At 38.6% G+C, this 26,789-nt stretch overlaps 1 protein-coding gene across 7 annotated transcripts in view; it reads right to left on the reverse strand.

The window, feature by feature from the left end:
* MAPKAP1 (mitogen-activated protein kinase associated protein 1) overlaps window positions 1-26,789 on the reverse strand; it is a 254,437-nt gene that overhangs the window by 94,359 nt on the left and 133,289 nt on the right. For all 7 annotated transcript variants that reach the window (XM_021710137.1, XM_021710147.1, XM_021710141.1 and 4 more), the window contains 2 exons: window positions 20,671-20,847; window positions 3,874-3,983 (listed from right to left, as the gene is read on the reverse strand). In XM_021710137.1, the coding sequence (XP_021565812.1) occupies window positions 3,874-3,983; window positions 20,671-20,847 (287 nt within the window). The remainder of the gene's footprint in view (window positions 1-3,873; window positions 3,984-20,670; window positions 20,848-26,789) is intronic.

Below are 26,789 nucleotides of genomic sequence, written 5' to 3' on the forward strand. Positions count from 1 at the left end.
AACACCTCTATTTCACAATGAGAACAAATACTGAAACAGCTATGCAGAAAACTTATGCCTGGTAAATCCCACCTTGATACCTTCTCTCTTTTGTAGATCAAGAGGCACCAATATTTCTGTGTCAATGTTAAAAACTGGCATTGATCTGCCTCCATTTCTCAACAGTGTCTCCATCATACCCAACATCATATTTGGGTAAAGGTTGGTGGTTAACAGCATTTTTAAACAACAACAACGAAATACTAAGAAGCACAGAAGGTCATTGATTTTTTTAGGGTAACCTTGACAGAGGGAATGCTTGATGAACTAAGGCCTTTATTCACTAAATAACAGGTTAGTATATTTTACTGGCTAAATCAAGGGACCTGACAGGCTACTCTTCACTGTGTCAAAAATAAATAAATAATAATAAGTAAATAAATAAATAAATAAGTAAATACGACAGCCACCCAACTGTTAACATTAGTAAAGAGGCTTCATCTAATTCTTCTAAAACTGGATTCTTCAATTACAATTTTCTTAACCAATGGGGACTTTCTGCCAATGCAAGTAGATTCCAAATGTCAAGTAGATCTGTAATAAAATGAAAAGCTGAAGAGAAACTTTAAAAGAAACATTTAAAAATAGGCTTAAAAAATGGACCTTAGCAGACAACCAACTAGAACATACTGTGAAAGGACTACTATAGTTTTGTAAGTGAACATTAACAGAAAAAAGCTCCTGCAATGTTCATAAATAGTTATGACTTGATGAAATAATTACAAATAATGTAAGTCAAAATTTTAGATCAGTTACAAGTGTCTGTAATGAAATTCTATTCTAAAAGGCAAAATGATTTTGAAATCCTAAGGGTTTCCATTGACAAAGGTATTTACCTACACAAATAATTCTTTTGCTCATGTAAACATCTACTACCTTCTGATTTTTCCCAAATGAAAACTGGGAAGGGAGTGCCAGAGGGAAGGACAACAGAGTATTTAAACATTAGGACTGCCATTAAGCCTACATTTTTATTTAGTAATGAAATCATTTAAGTACTAAATTTATTATGACTATTAAATGAAGAGTTGTATAGTCGGTTTGGAAAAAAGATTAAGAGAAGTTTAATGTTTGTGGGTAAAGAACAGAAGAGTACTATCAGTTTATCAAAGGATTTCTGAAATCTTGTTCTAGTACAACCTATCTCTAATTAATAGTGTGAAAAATATTGACTCTTTGTATTAATCTGAAGTAGTATTTCCCCCCTTCTCACTTAAGTTAAAATAAGAGAAGCAAAGATATGCACTGTTCTACACTCATCAGGTAAAAGTTGTCTGAAGAGAGGGCTGATCACTCTAAATCTGTTCCAGACATGGGTCATGGTAGGCATCTTCTTGCAAAGACGGAGCAGGTCACTGTGGTAGAAGGTGGTAGAGGGTCAGAAAGCGCAGGATAAGTGTCTCTCACCTGACATCTCTTCCCATCAAGTTCACGTGTCACAATCAGTAAGTAATAAACTATTTCAGAGCCAAGTGTGAGCAACAACAAATTTTTGTATAGTAAATGTACTTGTGTTTCCTTCTATGACAAGAGGATTTTCCTCTTTTCATTAATCATACTCCAAAGACATCCGTGCCACAATACAAAGTTCAAAAACACAAAATGTACCATGCCTTCACCATGCTAACTTTAAACAAACATCTCTGACAAACTAAAGATCTTTCTATTTCATGAGACCAGACTTAATAAAGCTATAGATAGAACTTCTTACTTTAAAAAGCTTTTTAGATTAAGAAGACAGTAATTTATGTAAATACATCAATCTCAACTGGCTTCTCCAGTATGAAAAGGAATAAATAATGTAGATCACTGTTTTTCAGAAAATAAGTCCTAACTCTTTGCCAAGGATATGGCGAAGACTGTAACAGAAATGGCAGTGATGTGTCCACAAAGGTGAACATAAATAAATATGTGTATGATAAAGGCTAGTGATGAACACAGATAAACAGGTATGCAGTTGAACAGAGATGACTGGAGACAGAAGGAAAGACACTGGCTCAGCTGGCTCCAAATAAGTTCACAGGGGTTTCATGGTCTGAAAAGTCTGTGACAGCAGAATTTCTATTAATAAGGTTAAAAAAGTTCTACCTCCTCTTTGGACAATTCAGAATAATGCCTTCTTGAATGTAATGAATTATATTATAAATACACTTTTATGTAGAAAAAAATTAGAGACAAAACAAGAGAAAAGAACCAGGAACCTAAAGGAGGACGAATGTCTCTGAAATATCTTTGCATATCTGAAGCTGTTTAAAAGCTATTAGATTGGCACCTGAAACCCCAAAATATCTACTATCCCCTGGGAAGCAGTGGTTATGCCTCTTCAATCATTCCCTAAATGCAAAAAAGTTTGACCCCCATGCAATGGATAAAAGTCACCCAAAAAATGAACAAAAGAGGTGTTTGGAAAAACCAGAACACCATTCATCCCAGCTAACGACTTGTTCATTATGAGTGATGATGGATAAAGACTTCTCATGCTGAGATGAAATCAAGATTTATATGCATTGTTTCCTCTCCCAACTTGTGGGAAGATCATCATCATTTAATTCTATCTCTGCGGCCAGTGATGGGCATCCAGAGAGCTGGTTATCAAACGGCGCAGTCAGCTGGCAAAAGCCGAAACGTGCAGTTGGCACATCTGGACGGAGCCGCCACAGCCGAGGGTGAACAATGACTCCTGGCAAGCATCCAAATTGCTTGCAGACGCTAGCAGGTCTCATCTACAACCGCCCCTACCAGCATCTCTCTCTCTCTCTTTTTTATGAGAATCAGATTTTCATTGCTCCATTCAATTGCTCTCCTCTGCCATTTTTTACAGCTCTTATCGTTCCCCTGGAATATGGCCTTGAGACAGCTCATCCGTGTCCTTCACTGTGTTATCTCTTCTAACTTTTATTAAAACTTCAGCTTTCATCTGAAGATAGCTAATTAAATCTGGAACAGATTATATGCCTCCTCTTAAAAAAAAAAACACAAAACTATTTTCTTCAGCCTAAGCAATGCTTTTTTTCTTTTCCAAAAGGTGAAATCAAAGGTGTTTAAGAAGTCTCTTTATTTACAAAGCTAAGATATTTGACATGTCATGTGTGAGCTGATTTATATTCAAGTTGTCTGTGATATGACAAATCTTTGAGCTATTTCTCAAAATAATTATTTCTCAATACTGGTAATATTTTTCTCTATATCCTATAAATATCACAGCTAATGCAACAAGCTTATTTTCTATATAAAGTTAGGTAATGAGAATTAAGAGATTAATAGGTATTTGTGCACATTAAGTGACACATCTTGTTTTAGTATTTTTTTAAGGTTGCTCTCATTTAGTAAAAAGGAAGAGATTTTTTTCCTTCTTTTTTGTTTTCCATCCCCTAAACATTATAACTAAAAAAGTTATTCCATGGAAAATGTGAAAACATGAAATTAACAGCAATAATTCAAGTTTAGGACTAATTCAGTTTTCAAAACAACTTTACATCAACTAATCATTAGTACAAGTAGCTCTGTCTTAATCTACCACAAATTATTAATGATAGAACTTCCATAACTGATATATATTCCTCTCACATATGCCACTGACCCAGTCACTTCCTGAGGTCTGGGACAGCATAAAACCAGTGTTTTGGGGGTTTTTTTTGCTGTAGATCTGCTAACCAAATCTTCTAGCAATGATATCTGAAACAATCTAGCTAGCCAACCAGCCAGTCAGCCAAACACACACACACACACACACACACACACACACACACACACACACACACACGCACACACACACACGTGTCATTTTAACTAAGAATTAAGCTTCTATTGTGGAGTATGATTTAACTATCCTACCTGAAATTTTCTGGGATCCTTTTCTTCGCTTCACTGCCTTTAGCAAGATTTCCTTCATGGTGACCTTTGTGTTGTCCACCTGAATAAGGGAGAATCCATGAGCAGCATTTCTGTTGGAAAAGACAAATATTAAATCATCACCAACATTCAATTGGAAAGACATTATTATGGTCTTCCCTGTGTTTAAGAAAGTTTTAAAGTAAATGTACACTGAAGTGCCAGTTATTTAAAAACAGGTTGAATAAATCTACTTCTAAAGGGGGAGAGAGAGATAAAAGCATTTTAGTATGAGCAGTTCTAAGTGAAAGAGAAGTCAGGGTTAGGGAAGGAAGTTCTTCTAATTTATCTTAAATAAACCTAATTGATCTGTGTAGGTCATTAGTACCATGGGTTCCTAGTGTAGGCTCCCAAGTAAAATCCTGCAGCATGGATCGACAATTGATAAACTTGGCTTAGTGTCAGCAGATGTCACTTCAGACAGATACTACTATCATAATAAGCTCATGGAACCCCAGACAAAAAAATGCCTTGGGGGCAGGGTGGGAGGGAGAGAAAAGATACCCCAAAGTAATTCAGAAGAAGAAAAGGCTCTTCTTAACTAGCTAGTAATATTATTCTCTCTCTTTCTTTAAAAAAAAATACAGTCTGTGTACATTTAAAGAGCAATGGTTTAATCTATTTAGTCCTAGAAAGCTAAACAAAATATTAGCTGAAGCACAAATAATTATAAGACAAAACACTAACACTATTTGTAAACTTCTAGTCAATCAAATTGGGAGTAGGGAGGGCTTCATCTAGATAGGAAAAAGCAGCTGAAGAACAATACTCTAAAAACAGAAGCCCATCTCCTGTGTGCAATACTCTTAATTGCAATAGCAAGTATCACAAATACTACTCACTACGCTTGGGCACTGGAACAAAACAGGACAATTCCAAGTAGCTCATGTAACAAACAGGACCCAAGCTTCCAACTATGGAACAAGGGAATTGCCACAAGGAGTTTGGTTGCATTCCCACTTCCCTATAAGAATCTCAAAAGGGAGCATGGCCAAAAAGCATGGCAGAACTTCATATTGACAAGGTATTAGAAAGAAAAGCCAAGCCCCAAGCTAAGCCCTGGAAAAGCTTCTCAATGGTAGAACAGGGTGGGAAGGGGCCTTAAGCCTAGGTTGGACCCAACCAGGTGGCTGACTCTCCACAAGGGCTGGGGGCCGAACTCAAAATCAAGGACCTAATTTGCTTCCCTAATATGTCTCCATAACCCTCCTTTCCATACGGCTTGCTGTTTAATCCTTGACATTCCATTTGTTAAAAAGCAAAAGCTGATGCTGGTCTGGCCAGCACAATCATCCATTTTAACTTGGTCAAGTTCTTGCTATTGAACAGCAGGCCTGAGAACTGTCAAGCTAATTTTACTGAACACTCTGTTACTGAATCATGCCTGAGTCTGGGCCATTCTTTACCTCAGAAGCTGGACCCCATCCCAGAACAATTTTTAAAAGTTTATTTTACTGATCAAAGCAAAATAAGGAACAGCTCTTTTTAAAAAACTATATTTAGGGAGTGATGCAGTAAGTGATACTCTGGCAAGAGTACTGAAACGTAAAGTGCCTTGTGCATTTATAAACTTGGGGGTATTTGCTCTGGCGCTAGGCCAGTGTGTGTGTGGAACAAATGCCAATCAACCACGTTCAGATTTGCCTTCCCCTGCTTTCTCCTCAGAAGTCAGTATGCGCTCCATCTGTGACAATATGTTGGGCGATGGATGAGTAGGGCCTGAGAGGGAACATGAGTTCTTGAGTGCTCGCACGCTAGTAACGGCCTAGACCTCATGAACCTTCATCCACCTGGTTCTACCTGAACTATTTTAGATTTCAGACTGCTTATAAATTGCTTACATTCCCTTCTAATCTGATGCTGGCTGATAGCATTATTTTAAGCCAATACGTTTATCTTTTTCAGCAAAGGCAGACTAAATGCTCAAAAGGAAGCCTTGTGTTTGGACTAACTTCCATAAATTAGAAGTGTCCTTTTAAAAGATTTTTGAACAGAGGAAAATCCCCAGTCTGTATTTTTCTGTCATTTTACCAAAACGTACCTGGGTGACAAGGTTAAAGCAAGCAGAGGAAATCCCTGGCACTTATCATCCACAGGCATTACTGATAAATTGTGTGGTGGAGGAATAAAGGATTACCTTCTGTATTTTTTCATTACACTTTTCTTTTGTTACAGAATACATAAATCCATTGTGGCACAATGTAATATGTATCACCATGCTACACCTGCGGACGCTTCCGAGCGGCTGCCATGTCTGTGCAGTCAGGAATGATAAGTGAACCACCCGTGAATGTTAACGATAGTGATCATTCTGAGGTAACTTGGCTCTCCATCTTCCTTTACAGCCTCCGTGCTGAAGCCAGGGTAGCAAGGTTCATGAGAGGAAAATGAAAACAACAGGATGGGAAGGGGCACACGCGGTACTCGAAATGCACCTTCGCAGTGTGCAGTATCTTACTCTGGGGCTCCATTTCGGTAAAAATGTGCACGTTAAAAGGAAAAAGAGGTTCTGCCCTGCGTACTGCACATTCAACCAGATCTAATAAAAGTTTCCTCAGGTCAGTCCTATGCTCTGCTTGTCTCCCTCCAGACGAACACAAACTTTGGCTCATGTTCTACGTCTACAGCACTACAGGGGGGCAGATGGACAGCATTTAGTCTCTTGAGTAATGCACTCATATGTTGCTAAAGCTGGGAGTATAGAATGTACTCAGCATCCACCTAGGCACAACTGTTAAGTTCTGCTCCCATTTAACAAGTGGAAATGGAGACTTGCCACCACAATTTTCAGCTTGACTTCCAAACATTTTGGGTTTTATGCCTCATTTCTTGAGATCCAGCTTTTTTAATGGGCTTTCTGAAAAGTCTATTGAAATACATCTTTTAAAGCCTTTATTAACATGGGGCATTGGGTCTGAGACTGGAAGACAGTGATCTTGGAGGGTATGCTGGGGGCAGGCTGGCAGTGTGCTATCAGTTCCACCTGCCTTCCCTCTAGCACTGCACTCCAGTCCCTGAACTGGGCCCATGCTGGGGGGATGAGCCTTTGGACGCACAGGCGGGCTACATACAGACCCAGAGTCTTGGTTCAGAAACTGCTCTTCCTCCTGCTCCTCTTGTGGATGGCTTGTTTTCCCAAGCACAGGGCATTTTAGGGGCACTGGGAAGAAGCAGCTGCTTTCCCGCAGCTCCTTGGGCTGCCCGTGCTGCATCTAGGAAACTCCACTCCAGGGAGCTGACTAAATGCTGCCAGGAATGCTTCAGTCAATTCAAAGTTGGGTCCTGTCAAGTCTTGTAACCACTGAAAAACGTATGGGCATTTTAAAAAGAGATTACTCACTTGAGGAATTCAGCGCTGTCCCAAAGCAAAGCCACTTGGTTACCATAGAGAAGTTTTTATACCAGCATTAACCCAACACAAACAACACTGCTCTGCTCAGCAGTAAGCCAGAGGTGATGGGAGCCACAGAGGAAACAGGGGCACAGGTCTTCATCTGAAAAGTTTAGATTCTATAGGGGCAGAGCTGGAGCCAGAACTCAAGTTGGAAGGCAGCACGCTGAAGAGGAAAGCACAGGATCTGGGAGTCAGACATCCTTTGACTGAAATTCTAGTTCCACAGCTGAGATGTTGCTTTAACATATTGAAACCTCAGTTGCATCCAAGAAATGAGGCTACTTTCCTACAGAATTGTCACAAGGATAAAGTATACAATGAATGCCAAGCCCCCAGTACTAAGGCTGGCAAGCAGGAAATGCCAAGCACCTAATACTAAGGCTGGCAAGCAGGAAACGGAGCTTAGCAGAGTTAGTTCCCTTTTGTTCCCCCGTCCCAAGTTATCATCCCAAAAGAAGAGGCCCCTATCAGTCCTTCTACTCCCTACCCCCTAAGCAGAGACTGCTTATTTGAGAGAATGGATCTCAGCACTCATTGGCTGTAATTGGCAACACAGGGCCATTAAAATGTGTGATTTGCTGGGCTTGGTAGCAACATTCAGGGACACTGCCAGTGAGCCGCCTCTGGCCCAGGCATCAAAACCTCCCTAGAGTTCCAGAGAGAGCATTCTCAGTTCAGTTTTCAAAGCTTTCCTTTTTGAGAGAGTAAACCATAAAAGCAGGTATGTTCCACCTCAGCTTACTTCACTGGCTTTGGACAGCGACGATGAAAGTAAAAACTCACAGTGGTATGGTAGAGAAAGAAATTCAGCGAGATTTATTAAGAGCCTTTTGCTTTGCATAGTACAAGTTATTCACTGATGAGTAATTACAACAATAACAGCAGCAACTACTATTTATTGAACATGACTATGTGCTAGGTGTTGTTTTTAAGCTTTTTAAAGAAATCTGTACTAACGCATTCAATCCTAAAATAGGTATTATTATTACACCCATTCTATAGAAACTGAGGCTGCAGGCATTGAGGAATCTACCTGAGGTCATACGTCTACTAAAGATCCTATTTTAGTTTCAGAAATGGTCCCTAACCAAGTGGCATAGTCCAGTGGGAGAGAAAGACAAAGAAGCTAACAAAAGATTATAACTCTGTTCAATAAGCACAATGATGAAGGTAAATTTAGAGTGCTGCTGAAATACAGGGGCACTTAACCTGGCCATGAGAGGGGACAGGGTTGGGTAAGCTTCTTAGAGGAGATGATGCCTCAAAATAGAGTCACTGTTTAGCTCTTGACTGTGCTAAGAAAGATGGTGGCAACACCAGAAGGCAGCAGACCCCAGCAAGTTCTAGATTAAAGTGGCCTGGTTTGGAGGCCCAGCTCTGTCTTCCTTGGGTAACAACACAATCACTCCTTTGTTTTCTCATCTAAAAAATGGGGATAATAATTTTTAGACTGTAAAGTTTATGCCGTAGCACCTTCATATAACAAATGCTTAATAAGCAATAGTTAATATATTATAATAACCATGGGCATTTTTCTTCATAGGTACAGAGAAGTGAACGATAATGATGAGACAATGATAATAGTCAACATTTACTGAGCACTTACTTTATTTAATCCTCCCAGAAAAGTTAGGTGCTATTATGAGTCCTATTTTATAATAGAGGAAATTGAGTTTTGGCACAGTTAAGACACTTGCCTGAAGTAACACAATAAGATAATAAGTTACACACACAGCCAACAAGTCCTGGAGGGGCCAGGATGTGAACTCAGGTCAGCTAGACTCCAAAGCCTGTGTTTTCAACCCCTCTATAGCTCAGAAGGGAGTCTTAGGGACTCAGGGAAAGAAGAGACTTCCAGAGAGTACATCCTCCAGATTGAAACTGATGGCCAATCTGTGAAACAGATTCAACTTCCACTGTAACAAATTCAGTTTGATAATAAATGTTCCAACTCTTAGACTAATCATATGACCTACAAGATCCTGTGTAAAAAGACCTTGGAGAATATCATAGTTTTATAAAAGTCACAGACTCAGTTTGCAGAAAGGGGAAAAGGCTGCCAAGAGTACTTCTTGGGTCTCTAGTCTTGACCGATTCATAACAGTGGTGAAACACATTCTAGTTCCCAACTTGCTCTGGTCCCAGTTCCCAACTTGCTCTGGTCCCAATTCCAGCACATTCATTCTCTAGCATTTCAATATATAAAATGAAAATATATGATCAAGAGAAAGCCTTATAATAACTGCAGCATGCCTGCTTTAAAGTAAGTCCTTTGGGTATTACTTTCTCCATAAAGAGTTTACACTAGTATGAATGCCACATTTTGTTTCCCCTTGCACTGACCAAAAATTTTTTAGAAGATCAAAGCATGTTGTGTGAGCATGCGATGTTTGACATTGGACAAAGTACTCTTTTTCAAAACAGACATTTTCCAAAAACATAACTCGCTAGACTAATGGGCAGTGAGAAGCCAAAATGACTGCCCTCCGCCTTCTCCTTGTGTATCTTTGCCAGAGTCCTTGGGACTTGCCAAATCCGGTCATGCCTGCTTAGCTTGCTCGACTGATTGTGCCAGAAAAGAAAATAAGACACAGATGTATTTGAGCTCTTTGAGATGCCAGTAAGAGAGACAGCTAATGGCTTCATTTCGACCCTCCCCTTCCAGCTGGGCACAGGTGGGGGATAATGAGGTCCCTCTCCCTAATCAAACTCAATTATTTACTACTCTATATAGCCGCAAAGACATTCACATTCAGTTCAGAATATAAAACACACCGTGGGCTACTTCCAACCACTGCCACTGGGTATTTATAACAAACTCAAGTGGCTAACAGTTTGCCTTGGCAGGAGTTTAAGTGTGTAAAGTTTTGCAAACTGTTTCTGTTCAAATATGTCCTGCTGAAATGGGGTCCCAGGCGGGGTTCCATAACTGTCAGGTCAGTGAACTGCATAACATCTGAGAATGTATTCACCACACAGTGCAGACAGGATCTGGAAATCAAACGCTTCGTTCTATTGCAACCTTCTGAGAAGCATCACAGTTTTTTCAACAGCAAGACTGACATTGTATTAATAAACATTCCAAGTCACTAGCCTGACATGTACATAGCAACAACTGACAGACTCCAACATAAGCTGAGGGGAGAACAGAGGAAATCAAAATAAGACATAGTAACTAAACATGGCCAAAGGGGGTGCATCATGATACAAATCATATTAACATCAGAAATGTGAGTCCCAAGTTTTAAAGCTATATATTAACTAAAGCAACAATCTGGTATAATTTTTGGATTCCAAAGTAAGTTGATGGCTATCGAAAATGTGTGCTTTTATTATTATAGGAACAAAGTGTATCCTGGCATAATTTCAATAGACAGACATTCCAGTGAGCAAAACACACATATTTAGCTTGTCTGACCTTTAAATTCTTAGAAGTATGTAATTAATGCTTTCCATCTTTATTACTTGCTCCAATATTTCTGTCACTTTAAACAGACACAAAGAAAAATCTTTTCTTTTCTCTAGACAGTAGCTGTTGCCAAAAAGGAAATCAAGTCAGATTTACAAATACAAAATTAAACCGGCTGCATATGTTACATTTCCATACACGAGGACAATCTGGACAATGAAAATGTTTGCTAATACAACAGAATGAAAAGAAACAACACACAGTTGGTCCTCTATGACTCGAGCAAACAATAGATAACTAGGATAATTTATACCCGAATTGTCAGGCTTGGTTACAATGAACATAGGCATCTTCTTTTCTTCCTTATCCTATTTTTAGTTCTGCCCCTTACCAAACAGTAATATCTTGGGTAAGTGACGACCTGTCTCTGATCCTTAAACTTATATATATTATAAAAATGGGTTGCTGATAAAGAATGAGATAATGTCTACTAGAGGCATGAGACTGAATGAGTATGCAAAAATGCTCTTTTCCTTTTTGTTCTTCTCTTCACTGCAGGGCAATATCACATAAGAGGAGAGGCTCAAGCTAACGGAGCCTTTTAATAAAGGTCTGGTCACTTGGGGTGTACTTTGGAGATATCATCAAGAATGTAAACTAAAACTAACCACCCTTTTGAAAAGCCCTCACGCAGGAAAGTACAATGAATTTAGGGCATGTTGCTTAAAGAAGCAGCTTACCTTCTCCTTTATGTGGAAACAAGAAAGGCCAAGGCAGACTCTGGGAGCCCGCTGGGTCACACTTCCCAAGGCAGCCCAGCTTCCGAGGTCAGACCTTCCACGGGTGCTTGACAGTCCCTTATCCAACCAGCAAAACCCTAACTGTATTCCACTTGCTCTGCAGCTGTTGGTTAGAACTATTCCTTCCCCATGTTCCTCAAATATAGTAAACATTTCAAGGAAAACACATATAGGATGGCAGTTTAAATGATCATACTGACTTCTGATAGAAGGGAATTTTGTCCATTTTATTGGCCTTGACTTTTCTTCCCTTAAAGCGAAGTCTTCTACACTCCAGAGTAGGATTCCAGCATGAACTTAAATATCAGCACATATGTATGAGGTAGTGACATCACCACAGTCGCTTTTGTCATTGTCATTTTTGAACTCAACTCAGTTTCCAAATTCTGATGGAGTAAGCCTTGTGTTGGGAGATGAGAGGAGATGGACAAGGCAGGTCACTATCCTGGAAAAGCACCTAGTCCGCTTAAGATCTCATTCTCACCTGTACTACTAGGTCTAAAGGAACAACAAGGCTTGGCTTGGTTGTTGCTGCCAAGGAGTGCTTCTTCAGATGTTGGATGTCATCTGAAATTGAGCTCTTTATCTGGATTTGGGAGCCAGGCAAAACCCCTCCCAACCCCTCTCCTTCTCTCCCTCACTCCTGATAACCAAACACCTCCGTGTTTAGGCTCAAAGTAGCTAGCAGTCAGCAAGTTAGGGACTTCCATTTATAGACATGTTTGCTCTGTCCAAAATCAATCAAGAACAATGGCTAGCTTAGAAATCCACTTGCAGATTTGGTAAAGGAGGCAGTTACCATTAGTAGACACCTTATTTGCAATTGCTAGACTAATCCATTCTCTTTCCCCAAACAATAATTTCCAAGGGTTTCATGGCCTTGTAGGGGAAAGCTAGATCTAGCCCTGACTTAACGTCAGAAGACATCTAATTTCACATTCCTTCCATAGAACACTTCTCCAATCAGGGATTCATTTAAGTTAATTAGTTCCTCTTTTAAAATGTAAACAACTATAAAATCTAATAATTCATTATCTGTGCATGATGAGATGAAGGGAAATTTAAAATTTTCTTTTGTATGAAGAAACATAGATTCATTTCCTAATTTTGCTATAATGGGCACATAATAATGATATAATAAAATAACCCAAAGGAGGGTTAAACCCCATGCACACCTTAGTGTCAATTATTCGAACCAATAAATTTCTTTTTCTTTTTCTTTTTTTTTGAGTCAGAGTCTCGCTCCATCACCCAGGCTGAAGTACAGTGGCATGCTCATGGCCACCCCAGCGTTGACCTGCTAGGCTTCAGTGATCCTTCCACCTCAGCCTTCCAAGTAATCGGAACTACAGGCGTGCGCTACCATGTCCGGCTAATTTTTTGATTTATTGTAGAGACGAGATCTCACCATATTGCCCAGGCTAGTCTCAAACCTGTGGGCTTAGGCAATCCACTTGCCTTGGCCTCCCAAAGTGCTGGGATTACAGGCTAAGCCACCGAGTCCGGCAGACCAATAAATTTCTAACAGAAATAACAAAAGTAGCAACTATGTAGTGCTTCCTACATACAGAGTCTAGGCTAATATTAATCCTAACAGCAGCATTTCCTGAGGTTCAAGAACCCCCACGTGTCAGTAAACAGATTATTCACAAGCTAAGTTTCTAAATTTAAAAATTTGATTTTTCTCAGTGGTGGGAACCTATAGTCCAAGCTACTCAGAAGGATCGCTTGAGCCCAGGAGTTTGAGTCCAGCCTGGGCAACATAGTGAGTCCCTGTCTCTAAAAAAATAATAAATAATTTGATTTTAGTCCAGTGAAGAGCACTTATAGATGGAGACACACACACACACACACACACACACACACACACACACACACGATTTCCATTGACTTAAAAGAAAAATTAAATATCTATATCATCATATTATATGTGTCACTATGTGTGTGTGTATGTGTGTACAAGACAGATATAGATATAGCCCACTCCCTATCTTTCATGTTCCCCATTCTCTACCCTGTGGGGAAGCCCTGAGTCAATGCCTGGAGAAGAAATACCCAGGAGAGCCACCTGGCCCTTATAAGACAGATGTAAACAAGAAATAAATGTATTGGGATAAGCTAGGGATTGACAAACAAATCTTGGGCACGTCCATTCATCTATGTACACTCTATGGCTACTTTCACTACAACGGCAGAGTTGAGTTATAGTAACTATATGGCCCACAAGTCTAAAATACTTGCTATCTGGCCCCTTTACAGAAAAAGTTTGCCAATCCTTGGCATAAGCTGGTGAGATTTTGGGAGGCTATAATCATTTAACATTACTAACAGAGTTAGTAAAGGTCAAATGGCATCACTGCAAGCTGCATGCAAAAACTTTGTAGGATACAGAAAAATGGTGAGGGAATTCAGAGGTTGTCTATGGAACAGGCTTGTTGATCTCTGAAGAATTTGTGCTCTTCGGTGCCAAGTCACACTATTTATAGGTATCAGTCAGGCAGAGAGCCCACCATGCATAGACCAAGCAACAACAGCAGAAAATAGAATGACCAATCACCCGGGTTTACTTAGGGTGGGGGTGTGGGTGGGGGATGAGTGCCAGGGGGCACTCCTGGACATAGGACTTTCATTTCAAAACAGGGAAAGTCCTGGGTAAACTGACATATATTGGTCATACTAGCAGAAAGTATGGTGGGACAAAGGCAAAGACGAATTTTCGAGTGAAGAGCGTTTAAAATTTGGGGGGATACACTATATATCAATTGACTCTTTAAAATAATGGACTGGTAGTTAAAATTACATTCATTGTTTAAAAGGACAAATATAGGGTGCCTGAACGAAACGTATTTGTATACCTAACCCTTAACTGTACCCTATAATACCATAATAAAAAATACTGATTATAAAAAAAATCAAATTATTGCCTTACTGAGTAAAAAATAAATAAATAAATAAATAAATAAATAAATAAAAGGACAAATATATGGTAATCTGATTCTTCATATGAAAATCAAAAGACTCAAGTTGACAAATAAAATATTTAACACCCAATTAAACCCAGGATCAGCAATGCTTAATTTCAGTAAAATATCATGTTACATTAAAGTTGTTAATTTGTATTTTATTAGTGTAATAGTTTTATTTGCATGTAATTTGTAGTTTTGTTTAGATTGTATAAAAACACTGAATTTATAACTAAACATTATAGAACTTTATAGCTAGAATTTTACATTTGTATGTATTCAAGAAGCATTATAAAAAAACTAATTTGGGTAAACATTGAGGCTTTTGGAGAATTTATTTTGCATTAATAGAGTTCTGTACATAACTTATATTTAAGAAAATTTCTCATGACAATTTCATGAGATAATTATTTTTATGTGCATTTTATAGATGAAGACTTTGAAAAGGTAAGTAAAGTTGCCTAAGGTCATGTAGCAAGATACTAGTAAAGCTGAGTCTTGAACCCAGGCTTGCCTTGAAGTCCATACTGCTATTCTGGAGCCTCCTGGGTAGGCTGTGTGAGGGTCTCTGAAGGCCAGAAGGCAACCTGGGACTTCCAGGTATTCAGAAGGCAGGGATAGGGCTGTAGGAACAAGTAAGAAGGCTCAGAAAGGGAGATGGGACATTGTACCTGGCCAAGGGTCCTCCTGGCAGCCCAGACACTTGAAAATTCACTCATTCCTTCTCTACAAAGCCCTGTGCTGGGTGCTAAGGATATAAGGATAAGATTGTGCCCTCCCAGTCTTCAAGGAGTTTATGGGCTTGCTACTATCTTAGAGGATGTCTGCTCATAAGAGGATTAATTTGAGAGTCTGTGGATCCCCAATGTCTACCTCCTGCCCATGTTCAGTGTGAATTATTCCAATTTGGTTTTTCAGTTCAGCTGAGTAATGTCCACCTAAATTCTGCCCCTCTTCTGCTATAAAACAGAAAGAGAAGAAAAATGGAGAAGTAGCACAGAAATCTATTCAGTAACCCAATCAAGAAATACCTGTGGTAGATCTATCATAATAATGGAGTTATTCTGGGTGTTGTGGGCACAGACAGTCAAGTTCCTGCCCTCAAAGGTTGTTTTATTAATAACAACAATAGAAGGTAACAGTTAGATAAGGCTCACATTTGTAAGGTACTGTCCTAAGTGCTTTACAGCTATTAACTCATTCAATCCTCATAACTGATCTGTGAGGTAGGTATTATTATTATCTCCATTTAACTGAGCCACAGAGAAGTTAAATAATTCATCCAGGATCATATATATTAGTAAGAACAAGTTCAGGACTGGCACCCAAGCAGTCTGGCTCCAGAATCCACCATAGTCTTACCCTGTACTGTAGTAGTGGCTGAATGTTGGCCTTAAGACAGCGAGATTCAAATGTAAAACCTCAAACTATAAGAACCTCAGAAATGCAGGAGACATTCTTGTGGAAATTGGAACTAGCAACAAATTCCTGATCAAAATCCCAAGTGTCCCTGCCATAAGAGATAAGATAGACAAGTGGGACCTCATCAAACTGACAAGGTTCTCTGCAAAGCCAAAGAAACCATCAAGAGAGCAGAAAGACAGCCCACAGACTGGGAAAAAATATTTGCCAACTGTATGTCTGACAAAGACCTAACATCTAGGATCTACAAGGAACTAAAACACGCCAAAAAAAACAAACAAAAAACAAACAGCCCCATTACAAAGTGGGCAAAAAATATGGATAGCAACTTCTCAAAAGAAGAAATATGAGCAGCCAAGAGATACATGAAAAAATGCTCAGCCTCACTAGTCATCAAAGAAATGCAAATTAAAACCACGCTGAGATACCACCTAACTCAAGTCAGGAAGGTTATCATCAATAACTCAAAAAACAACAGATGCTGGAGAGGATGCAGGGAAAAGGGAAACATTTCTAAACTGTTGGTGGGAATGTGAACTACAATCTCTGTAGAAAACAGTTTGGCAATTCCTAAAAGATCTAAAAATTGACCTTCCATATGACCCCCGCAATCCCCCTACTGGGAATATACCCGGAGGAACTCAAATCACTCTATGAAAAAGATACTTGCACACATATGTCTATTGCAGCATTGTTTACAATAGCAAGAACATGGAACCAACCATGCTGCCCATCAAAAGAGAACTGGATTTAAAAAATGTGGTACATATACATAATGGGATATTACACAGCCATAAAGGACAAAATTATGAACTTCACAGCAACTTGGAGGGACTCAGAGTCTATAATACTGAGTGATCTATCACAGAAACAAAGAACTGAGTATCACATGTTGTCACTCATAAGCAGACCTTGAACAATTATTGTAATACTATAAGAAAAGGATTGGCAGTAGTGGGAAACTGCCAGGGGAAGGGGAGCAGGATTGGCAGTAGTGGGAATCTGCCGGGGGTGGAGGGGGCACACCTCATCAACAAGGGTACCTGCATAATGAACATTTGTATACCTAATACTGAATTGTACCCACACCTTTAAAATAAAAAAAATTTTTTTAATTAAAAAAAAAAAGGCAGTGAGATTCACTCAACTGATTAAATCAACACTAGACTCCTCAGGTTCAATCTCTTAGCAGGATGATGGAAAGGGCATGAACTTTAAAGTCAGGCTTGAGGTCATTAAACCAAGGCCTGAGAACAATATTGCTCAGCCTCAGTTTGCACATCTCTAAATTGGTCATCATAAAAACTGGGCTATTTTGAGGTTAAATGAAATAGCATATACATAGTTGGCCCTTAGTAAATATTATTTACTCTCTACTGTTAAACCTATTTCTCTCTTTCTGTTTCAGTTCAGAGTCTTCCCAGCTACTTCCTGTTCCTCCTCTACTGGGAGTCAGATGTGAGGAGGAAAGGGGGAAATGAAGAGGAGTTATGGCTTTACTTATTTTGCTGGGATCTCCCCCTCTGCAACTTTAGAAACACCCCAGGAGACTCCTGAAAGTCTGTAGAAGCTTTACTAACTTAGAATATAGACTAGACAGATAAATAGGAGATTGCTGAACCAAGAAAAAATGCACAGGGCAAATGGTCAGTAATCTGTACTATTTCATCAGACAACTGAGAAAAAGAAAAGACAGAAAATTTATTGACACTTTTGTTCTAAATACTCACATATAAAGATTTCACTTTACCTTGTGTTTTCAGAAACACTCCAGACATGTCTAATAAACCCTCCTGAACTTTAAAATAGAAAAAGGATTGATTGGGGTATATGTGTGTTTAGAAGTTGGAGTGCAGGAATGGGCATAATTCGGGAGAAAAAAAGAGAGTATTAACTTTAAAGCAGTTATTGTTACTCCCTGCCTTCCCCCTCCACTCACTCTCCAGAAGGCAGGGTTCATAGTGAGATGCTGTGCAGTCTTGGATGCCTCACCCTGGAAAGGTATATTCATCCCAGCCCCATGCTACCCTATGAAAATCATCGATTTAAAGGCTCTTGCTTTGTAAAGGACTTTCAATTCAAAAGACTTCTATGGTCATGTGTTAACAGTCATGTAGAAAAAATTCTTCTTGTCATTATACTAACAACCTATAAAGCTGGGTGCAGTGGCTTATGCCTATAATCCCAGTACTTCAAGAGGCTGAGGTGGGAGGACTGCTTGAGACCAGCCTGGGCAACACAGAGACCTCGTCTCTATAAATAAACTCAAAAGCTTAGCTTGGTGTGGTGGTATGTGCCTATAGTCCCAGCTACTTGGGAGGCTGAGGTAGAAAGATCGCCTGAGTCTAAGAGGTTGAGGCTGTGGTAAGCCAAGATCATGCCACTGTACTCCAACCTGGATGACAGAGTGAGACTCCAACTCAAAACAAAAATTAATAAAAATGCAAGTAAAAATTACTGAAATGCCACTGTATACATTTTTTAAAGTAGAGAAAAACTTCTAATAACAACACCCTGTAATGGTAAGACAAAAAAATGATTTTATGAATTCTGCTGGTAGTATCATAAACTGGTACATCTTTCAGATGACTATTTGTCAATAAATAGTGAGAATCTAAAGATGTTTCTAATCTCTGACCAATAACCCTACTTACAGGAAATGGTCCTAAGGAAGTTATTAACGGAAATAAAAGGGATATAGATAACAACAATAATTGTGGAAGTACTTTATTCACACCAAACAAGGAAACAATCTAAATATTCCGTAGTAGGTTTTTGTTGTACTCCTGTACTTTCCTTCTATGTTGCTGATCACATTTTAATATTTGTTTGACAGCTGCCTCCCCACTAAGCTCTAAGCTCTGTGAGGGTAGGATTTTCTGTCTAGATCCCTAGCACATAATAAATATAGAAGTTAAGGGCAAATATTCAACTGTTTATAATATAATGGTAAATAAACAGAACAAAAAAAATATATATGCAAGTTAGAAGTGAAATTATATAATATAGGCACATGGAAATGATTATATAAAATAAAAATAGTTATATTAGGATGGAGGAATCATTGGCTAACTTTTAAATTAGGTTAAATATTCTTGAAAGTTGTTTTACAGGGCCTCTGAAATGAAAAAGCAGGAGAAAAGTCGCTGTTACTGACACCAAATTTGATCTCATAGAGAGGGTGAAAAGGCCATTATAAAAAATTGAGGAGTCACTCCACAGTTCACCCCAGGCACTCAGGAATTCTTTCTTTGCTCAAGGGTAGAAAGACCTAAAATACTCCTATATCATATATAGCATAACCCTGTTTTCTATAAAAATCTCAAAGGCAACATGTTTTAAAGAGGGGAAAAAGTCCCATAAAGCAATCCCTCTTTTAGCTAGTGAATTTGCTGGTTCCTAACAGCAGGGGGTGCCAAAGGGATCGCTAATGTTCCCAGGAGATGGCTAGAAGAGGGACTGCTGAGGCCTAGGTTAGAAAGCTCAGGTTCCAGGGAAGCCTACATACTGCATGTTTTCCTCTAACAACTGAGACATGTGGACAAAACGTAGGAGCTCTATAGACTTGAGTGGACAAAAACCACATTTTTACTTTCACTAATTTCTGATATTTTGTATTTCCTTGAATTATAAATGTAAGTAGCAAGTCAGGTTTAGTATTAGCAATGTCAGTGACTCTGTCATGAACAGAAATCATAGCTAACCCCACAGCACGATGTTACAGTTGTTGTAGATTTCTCAGATAGCATTTATGCTTATCACCACTTTGAGTTGTTAGATCTATAGCTGGATCTTGTCATTTAATCTATTAGTAAAGCCATCCATATTACAATATCACAAATTTGTTTAATAATTTGGTAACTTTAAATAACCAAATTCTCTTCTATTCCAGAAAATTTTGTTTTATGCATTTATACACACACTTTTCTGAGAAGGGCTTTCATAGGCTTTGCCAGACTGCCAAAGGTACAAAAAAGGTTAAGAGCGCCTGCTCAGTCTAAAGGAAGGCAACTGAGGAAAAATCAATTTGAAGTAACAAAGCTGGAAAGAAAAGTATTTTTTTTTCTTTCTTTTTTTTTGAGTTGGAGTCTCACTCTGTCACCCAGACTGGAGTGCAGTGGCCGCTCCAGGCTACTGCAGCCTTGACCTGCTGGGCTCCAGCGATCCTTCAGCCTCAGCCTTCCAAGTAGCTGGAACTACAGGCGCGTGCTACCACACCCGGCTAATATTTTATTTATTGTAGAGATGAGGTCTCACCAAGTTGCCCAGGTGGGTCTCGAACCCGCGGGCTCAGTCAATTCACTCACCTCGGCCTCCCAAAGTGCAGATTACAGGTTGAGCCACCGAGCCCAGCCAAGAAAAGTATTTTAAGTCACAAGAGAGAAGTTGTTGCAACACAAATCTTCATTTAGTTTGCATTTCTTGCAGAATAGGTGGCAAATACAGAAGTTTTGCTTCACAAACTCCAAGTGTGCCAGTGTTTCTAGAAGTCTTGGTTCAAGACATGATGTTCAAAGATCTACCTTATACAATGTGCCACTGCAAAGCAGTCTGTATGTAGCTGGGGTGCAGAGGCATGAAATACAATCCAAATGCTGCCCTCGACCTCTCTCTGGAAGTTATCATTATTACCAGTGAACTCTCCAGATGGCAAGTATCATTCACTTGATGAACAAAACCAAAATCAGATCCCAAATGCTAAAAGGTAGGGATGAGATACTGAGATAAATAATGGAGTCAGTCAGTACTCACATTCGAACAAAAAGTGACTCTTTGGATGTCAGACCAGGAGATGAATACTTTTCAACCAGGGCCAAAGTACTGAAGCCAAACTTATGAATGGGTTCATTGGAATCCAGTGGGGGGAAATCCGTGTCCACCTCCCCGTCATCCTCAGCAATATGCAGGCAGTAGGCACTGACATTGTCACTGAAAGGAAAAGTAACAAAGTGAGTGGATAATGAGGTAGGGAAGGGTCAAGACACTCAGAGAGTTGTATACAGCAAGCAACTTGGGAACACTGCTGTTCTTTACCCCAAGCCTGGTGATAATGTTAGAAACTCCAAGTCCTAATTCATTTGATAAAAAACACATGGCAGTACAAAGGGGAGAAAAGGCAAAATAAAGGACTTTATACCACTCCATTATTTCAACATTTATGGAGAACCTGTTGTAGATGAGACACAGAACCCAACCCTCAGATCAAAGGCGAGATATAGCATCAGCCCTATAGGAAACTTACAGAACCCAACCCTCAGATCAAAGGCGAGATATAGCATCAGCCCTATAGAAGGGGGGGGGGAAGTAATACATAACACGCTAGCTACGTACAAATGTAAATAAAATAAGTATCATAAAAGAGATGCAAACAAAACTATAAAGGGCAAAAAAATTAATTGGGGGGGGAGTCAGAGGCCTCTGATTTATGGTTAGAATTAAGAAAATGTTCGTGCTCCAGATCAGAAGTGCTCAAGACCATCCAGACAGTTCTCCCTTCTCTAAAGAGTAACTAATTCACTTGGCAGGATCTAACTCCAAACACCATGGACTCTTAGCAGAGGAAAAGCAAATAACTTGATTTCTCCTGACACAGACACCTGGTCCTCTTGACTACTTTTGGACATTCCCCACTTCCCTAGAATGACCAACCAGTACTCCCAGAGTCCAGCCTTGCCCAGTTTAAAATCAGCACACACCCCCTTCTCCCTGTTTGCAGGAAGTAAAAAGTTGATCTGGGAAACTATACCAACATATAGACAATTTAAATTGAAATCAACATAAACACTTTAAGAAACCTGGCTCCAAAGCTAAATTGGGACACTGCAAGTCTGTTAGCTTCAGAAGCACAAACCTAATAGTTCACAAGGTGGTAGAATCCTAAATTCTGCAGCTTAAATTTGAAGTTTTAATTATATGATTGATGCTTAAATTAATTAATTGCAAAGTGTATGCTAATTGTCTAATTGGTTGCTTGATCTATATAGATCATTTTTTGAATTAAATGAGTTGATTTACAAAGTTTATTGATTGGATGTGACAATGAATTATTTCACCGACTACCTGATTTGCAATTTTCCCAATTAATTCACAAATCTTGAGCTGCAACTCTGCTTATTGAAAGAGAGCCTACTTCAGGTGATCTATACTCAGTGAGTCTGTCATGACTAAGAGATATTTATTATATAAAACAGGTAATAAGGACAGATTAAAATTAATGGAAACTGTAAATTGCTAAATGGATGGATAACAAGAAAGTAATCTGGCTATGTTTGTCACTATAAATTTCAGGTTATTTGCAATGCTGTTAAGAGATTTAAAATTAATCTGAATGGTATGGCAAACTTTTGGATCTTTGTAACAGGGTACTAATTTACACACAAAATAATTGGAGAAGCAAAAGATAGCACTTTAGATGAGGATAATGTCACGGTACATTGGCTAAGAGCTTTGTAGTCAAAAAGACTTGACTTCAAATCTCAGCTCCATGGCTCACAAGCTATGTGATTTCAAAAAACAAGTTTCACCTTGAGTTTCAGTTTCCAATTGCATTAAAAGAGTATCATTGCCTAACTTAGATGTCATAAAGATTAGATGAGGTAATATGTATAGTGCCTAGAATATAACAGAAGTAAAAAATGAGACAGTAACTAGAATGGAAACTAATTTTTATAGTTACGTTGAGTTTTAAAAATAAATCATGGATACATATTAGAGCAATAAAGCAACAATGTACTTGAACGGCATGTTCTATGTATACACGTCTGTTAACCGGAGTTAACAGGTCCACTGTGCTCCAGCCTTGGGGCCACTGAGCCGCCAGGGTTTTATGAACAGGGCAGACACTGATGGAATAAGCAATAGACAGCACAGATTATTTATTGCTATGTAAATCAACCTGAGAAATGTCTGTGATTCTCTAGCAACACAGAGGTTCAAGGGCAAATAATAAGCCTACCGATCAAAGCAAAAAGTCAAACATTGATATCAGAAGAATTCTGCTTTGATTGTCATGGGACATCCCCAAATCCCCTCAAAACAAATTCAACAAATGTTATAGGCTAAGATCTGAGTTCCAAAAGGCTCACTGCCAAATGCTATTATTCTTTTCAGTTCTTGAATACAAAGTGTAAAATCATTCACTCAAAAAAACACTTGTAAAGCCCTGTGCTACAGCCTGTCCTGAGCACTGGGAATTCAGCAAGGAAAAGAAGAAATAATTCCTCCTATATTGTTTAAGACTAAGGGAAGTCTTTCCCAGGTCATCAGGAGTTTAGCAGCAAACTGTACTCCAACCCCTCTGATCTCTTAATTGAAAATCTGAGGGGATAACAAGTAAAATTCCATATTCTACACAAGTATATATTGATTCCTTTGTGCCTTTATAAAGGAATCACTAGTAAAAGAAGCTACTGTTGTATTCTGGCTTCTTAAACTGCTTTAGGACTCCAGATTAGTACTAGTACAACACTACCAGTATTGTTAGCTACATTTATTGAGTACTACGTGCCAGACATTGTGCAAAGTGTTTAGATATATAAGCTCACTGAATCTTCATATTAGTCTGTAAAACAGTCATTTATTATTTCTAGTTTACAAATGAAAAAACTGCGACTCAATGGGGCTAAGTGGCTTGCTCAAGATTAAACAGCATGTGGCAGGGTGGAGACTTGAAACTAGGCAGCAGGAGCCCTTACTCTTGACCGGCACCCATTCCACTGCCAGAGCCATGGTGTGTCGAGACTTTCTAAGGCACTTGAGAAACCACACACCTATGGAAATGCCACAAACTTTGATAAGGAGCAAACCATGACACGTTACTTCTTAAAAAAAAAAAAAAAAATCAGAGGCTTAGAGAGATTTCTCTCAACCTCCTTGCTTTTACAGATGGGGAATGAAGGCATAGAAAAGAGGATCATGATCACCCAATTAAACAGAGGTAAAGCTGGTCTAGAGATCTCAGGTCTCCCTACTTCTTTTCTATTATTCTTTGATCAAATAAAAAATTGGAAGCATTTTGATATGGCAAGAGAAAAAGGGGAAAGCTCTGGGTCTTGCCTTAGGAAATCTCCCCAAACACAGAAATCTGGAGCTTATTACACAATGAAAACAGGGCTATCTTCCTATGACACAGTTGGTGGAAAGAACAGATGTTTTGCAGTCACATCTGATTTTAATGCTAACTCAACCCCTAACCAACTGTGATCAAATCTCTCTGAGCTCTATTTTCTGATCTGAAAAAAAGCTTTCCTTGGTTTCTCTAAGAGAATCACTTGGATCGCTAAGACCCAGGCCATTCTCCTTTGTGGTCTTACAGAACCTGGTCTGCACATCACTGATCATATTGCTCTTTTTCCTATGTCTGCATCCATGTTCTCCTAAGGAGCAGAGATTCTTTTACTGTCTTTGCATGCTTTACTGAAGAGTAAAATGAATGGCGTTTAGAGGGTACTTAAATATTTGGTGAATGAATAAATATATTAATGTGTAGACTGAACTATTCTATAAAAAAACAGGGTAGTATTAATGAGGTATGCGCTAACAAGAAGAGGGGAAATAACAGTTTTTCTTTTTCTGTTCTTGCTTTTCACAGTGATATCTGTTAACCAAATGGGGCTTTCTAAGTAATGCGCATGTGTCAGAATCTGCAGCTCAAGACGGGGAGAAGGCAGCACAGGAAGAGGTGAGGATGAAAGGAGAAATTTTATACTCTACCAAGATAGGAGTACTGGCTTCTCAATTTTTTATGATGAAAAAAAGAGTGAGAAATGATTATACTACGTACAAATTTTCAGCTATTTACACGTGAAAGACTAGAAATAAATGTACCAAAAAGTTTACAAAGGTCATGTTTACATTTAAATCACTAGCACTTTTTTCTTTCTAATTTTCTATACTTTCCAAATGTCTCTAGTACACATAACTTTCATTTTCCTTTCTTTATAAGGCATTTTATTTTTTTATAAGGGTAATATATGCTTATTTGTACCCAGTTTGGAAACACGGAACAGAATAAAGAGTGGAGGGAAATCTCAGCCCACCACACAAAGAAACACTTGTCCAAGAGACCCTGACATTGTCAGCTTTATTCATATCCTGATTCCTCAGTGGTAATTTTCTCTACTAAGTTTTGGAATGATGAAGGAAATAACCACATCTACTATATACAGGTCATTTCAGGATTAGATGACTTTATTGCACAAAAGGATTCTCATTTTGCCAAGATTTCTCCAACTGCTCTTAAGTTTCTGACTACACAGAAGTAGAATTAACAGTCTCACAAGAGCATGGTAGATAGAAATCTTAAAGTCCTATTTTTGAATCACTACCAGAGAGAGAAGATGATTACAACAGGATAATGTGATCCAGAGAAAGAGGCTTAATTTTAGAGTTGGGTTGGCATGAAAGGAGCAGTCCCTTTCAGGGACCATGAAGTCTACAAGAGAGTTGGAAGTTTGAACAATGAATGGATGAGAGAGATATACATACATCTCATACCTCCAAATCTTTAATGAATACAACTAAATTTCACTTATCCATGTTTCATTAAGTGAGGTGAAAATTTTTCATTAGAAAATGTATTTCACTGAATTGTTGAGCCATTATTCATTTTATGTTTAAAGGCCAGTATGGCTTTTTTGAAATGACATAAGACTGTAGCCCATGTATAGACGGCATTTAATTCATATACAAAAATTCATGAGCATTCCAGAAAGCATCCCAGATTTCTACCAAATGTGATTCTATCAATGTTTAATTTACATACAAAAATTCACTCATCTTCGGAAAACGCAAAACATGTGAAGTATGATGACTAGACAAATGAATGCTTACTGTTTTTAGCAATAAAAAATGGAAGAGCTTATGATTCTAAAATTTCTAGAACTCTCATGACTTGGGCTTTGGTGTTTACTTTGATGACAGACTCAATATTATTGTGTCAGGCATTTGGCAAAGGAAGAAAGATCCTGAGACTCCAGCTCAGAAGTTACTAAAGTCAGAGAAAAGATTTTTAAGATAATCAATATTTCCTCATCTCCAAAACTCCCATAAATGGGAAGTAAAAATTGATAAACATAAGGTTTGTCAAGCCACCTCACCCAGGAATAGTTAAGTCTAAATTTTCTGGTAAAGAAGTTAGAAAATACCCACTAATTTCTAAGTGGAAGCAAGACCTTCATGTTGTTCCGTCTAGGCTCCTTTTTGAATAGTCTGTAATGTTATGTCTTCGGTTCATTGATCTTTTCTAAGTTCTACCAACTCATCTCAGGTAGTTATCATTTCAGATACTATACTTTCCATCTTTTAAAGTTCCATGTGTGCTTTTTAAAAAAAGAATCTTCTTTTTCTCTCATCATACTCATGTTCAGCTCTGTCATCTTGAACATAGAGTTTATTTACAATAGTTGTTTTAACATCCTCATTTACTAATTCCACATTTCGAAGAAGTAATCCATTGTATTGTTCTGAACTAAAGATATTCTTCAAACAAAGTCACTTGACAGAATTCTAAATAACTCATGAAGTCTATTATAATTTTACACTGCAAGCATTCACCCTCAGTACCACTACCAGAGGAATCTTTCAGAAACACAAATGTGATTCTGAATGTCACCCCCCTGCTCAAAGCCTTTAACTATCTTTAGAATAAAGTCAAAAGAGCTCATTAAAAGTACTTATATCAAAGCATGATGTGAGCTGATTAAAAAAGTACCTGTGAAGCCTTCATCATAGTTTGTCCTATCTGCCAAGAAATCTGCCATTCCAGAACACACATTAGACTCCAGTCACACCAACTGCTTGTAATTCCCTCATCAGGTCACAAGCCAGCTTCCATCACTACTCATGCAGGCCCAGAGCTCTCTGTTCCTAAT

The sequence above is a fragment of the Carlito syrichta genome, unplaced genomic scaffold, assembly GCF_000164805.1.
Source record: "Carlito syrichta isolate Samal-C Ts95f unplaced genomic scaffold, Tarsius_syrichta-2.0.1 Scaffold75497, whole genome shotgun sequence".
In the NCBI taxonomy this organism is placed as follows: Eukaryota; Metazoa; Chordata; class Mammalia; order Primates; family Tarsiidae; genus Carlito; species Carlito syrichta.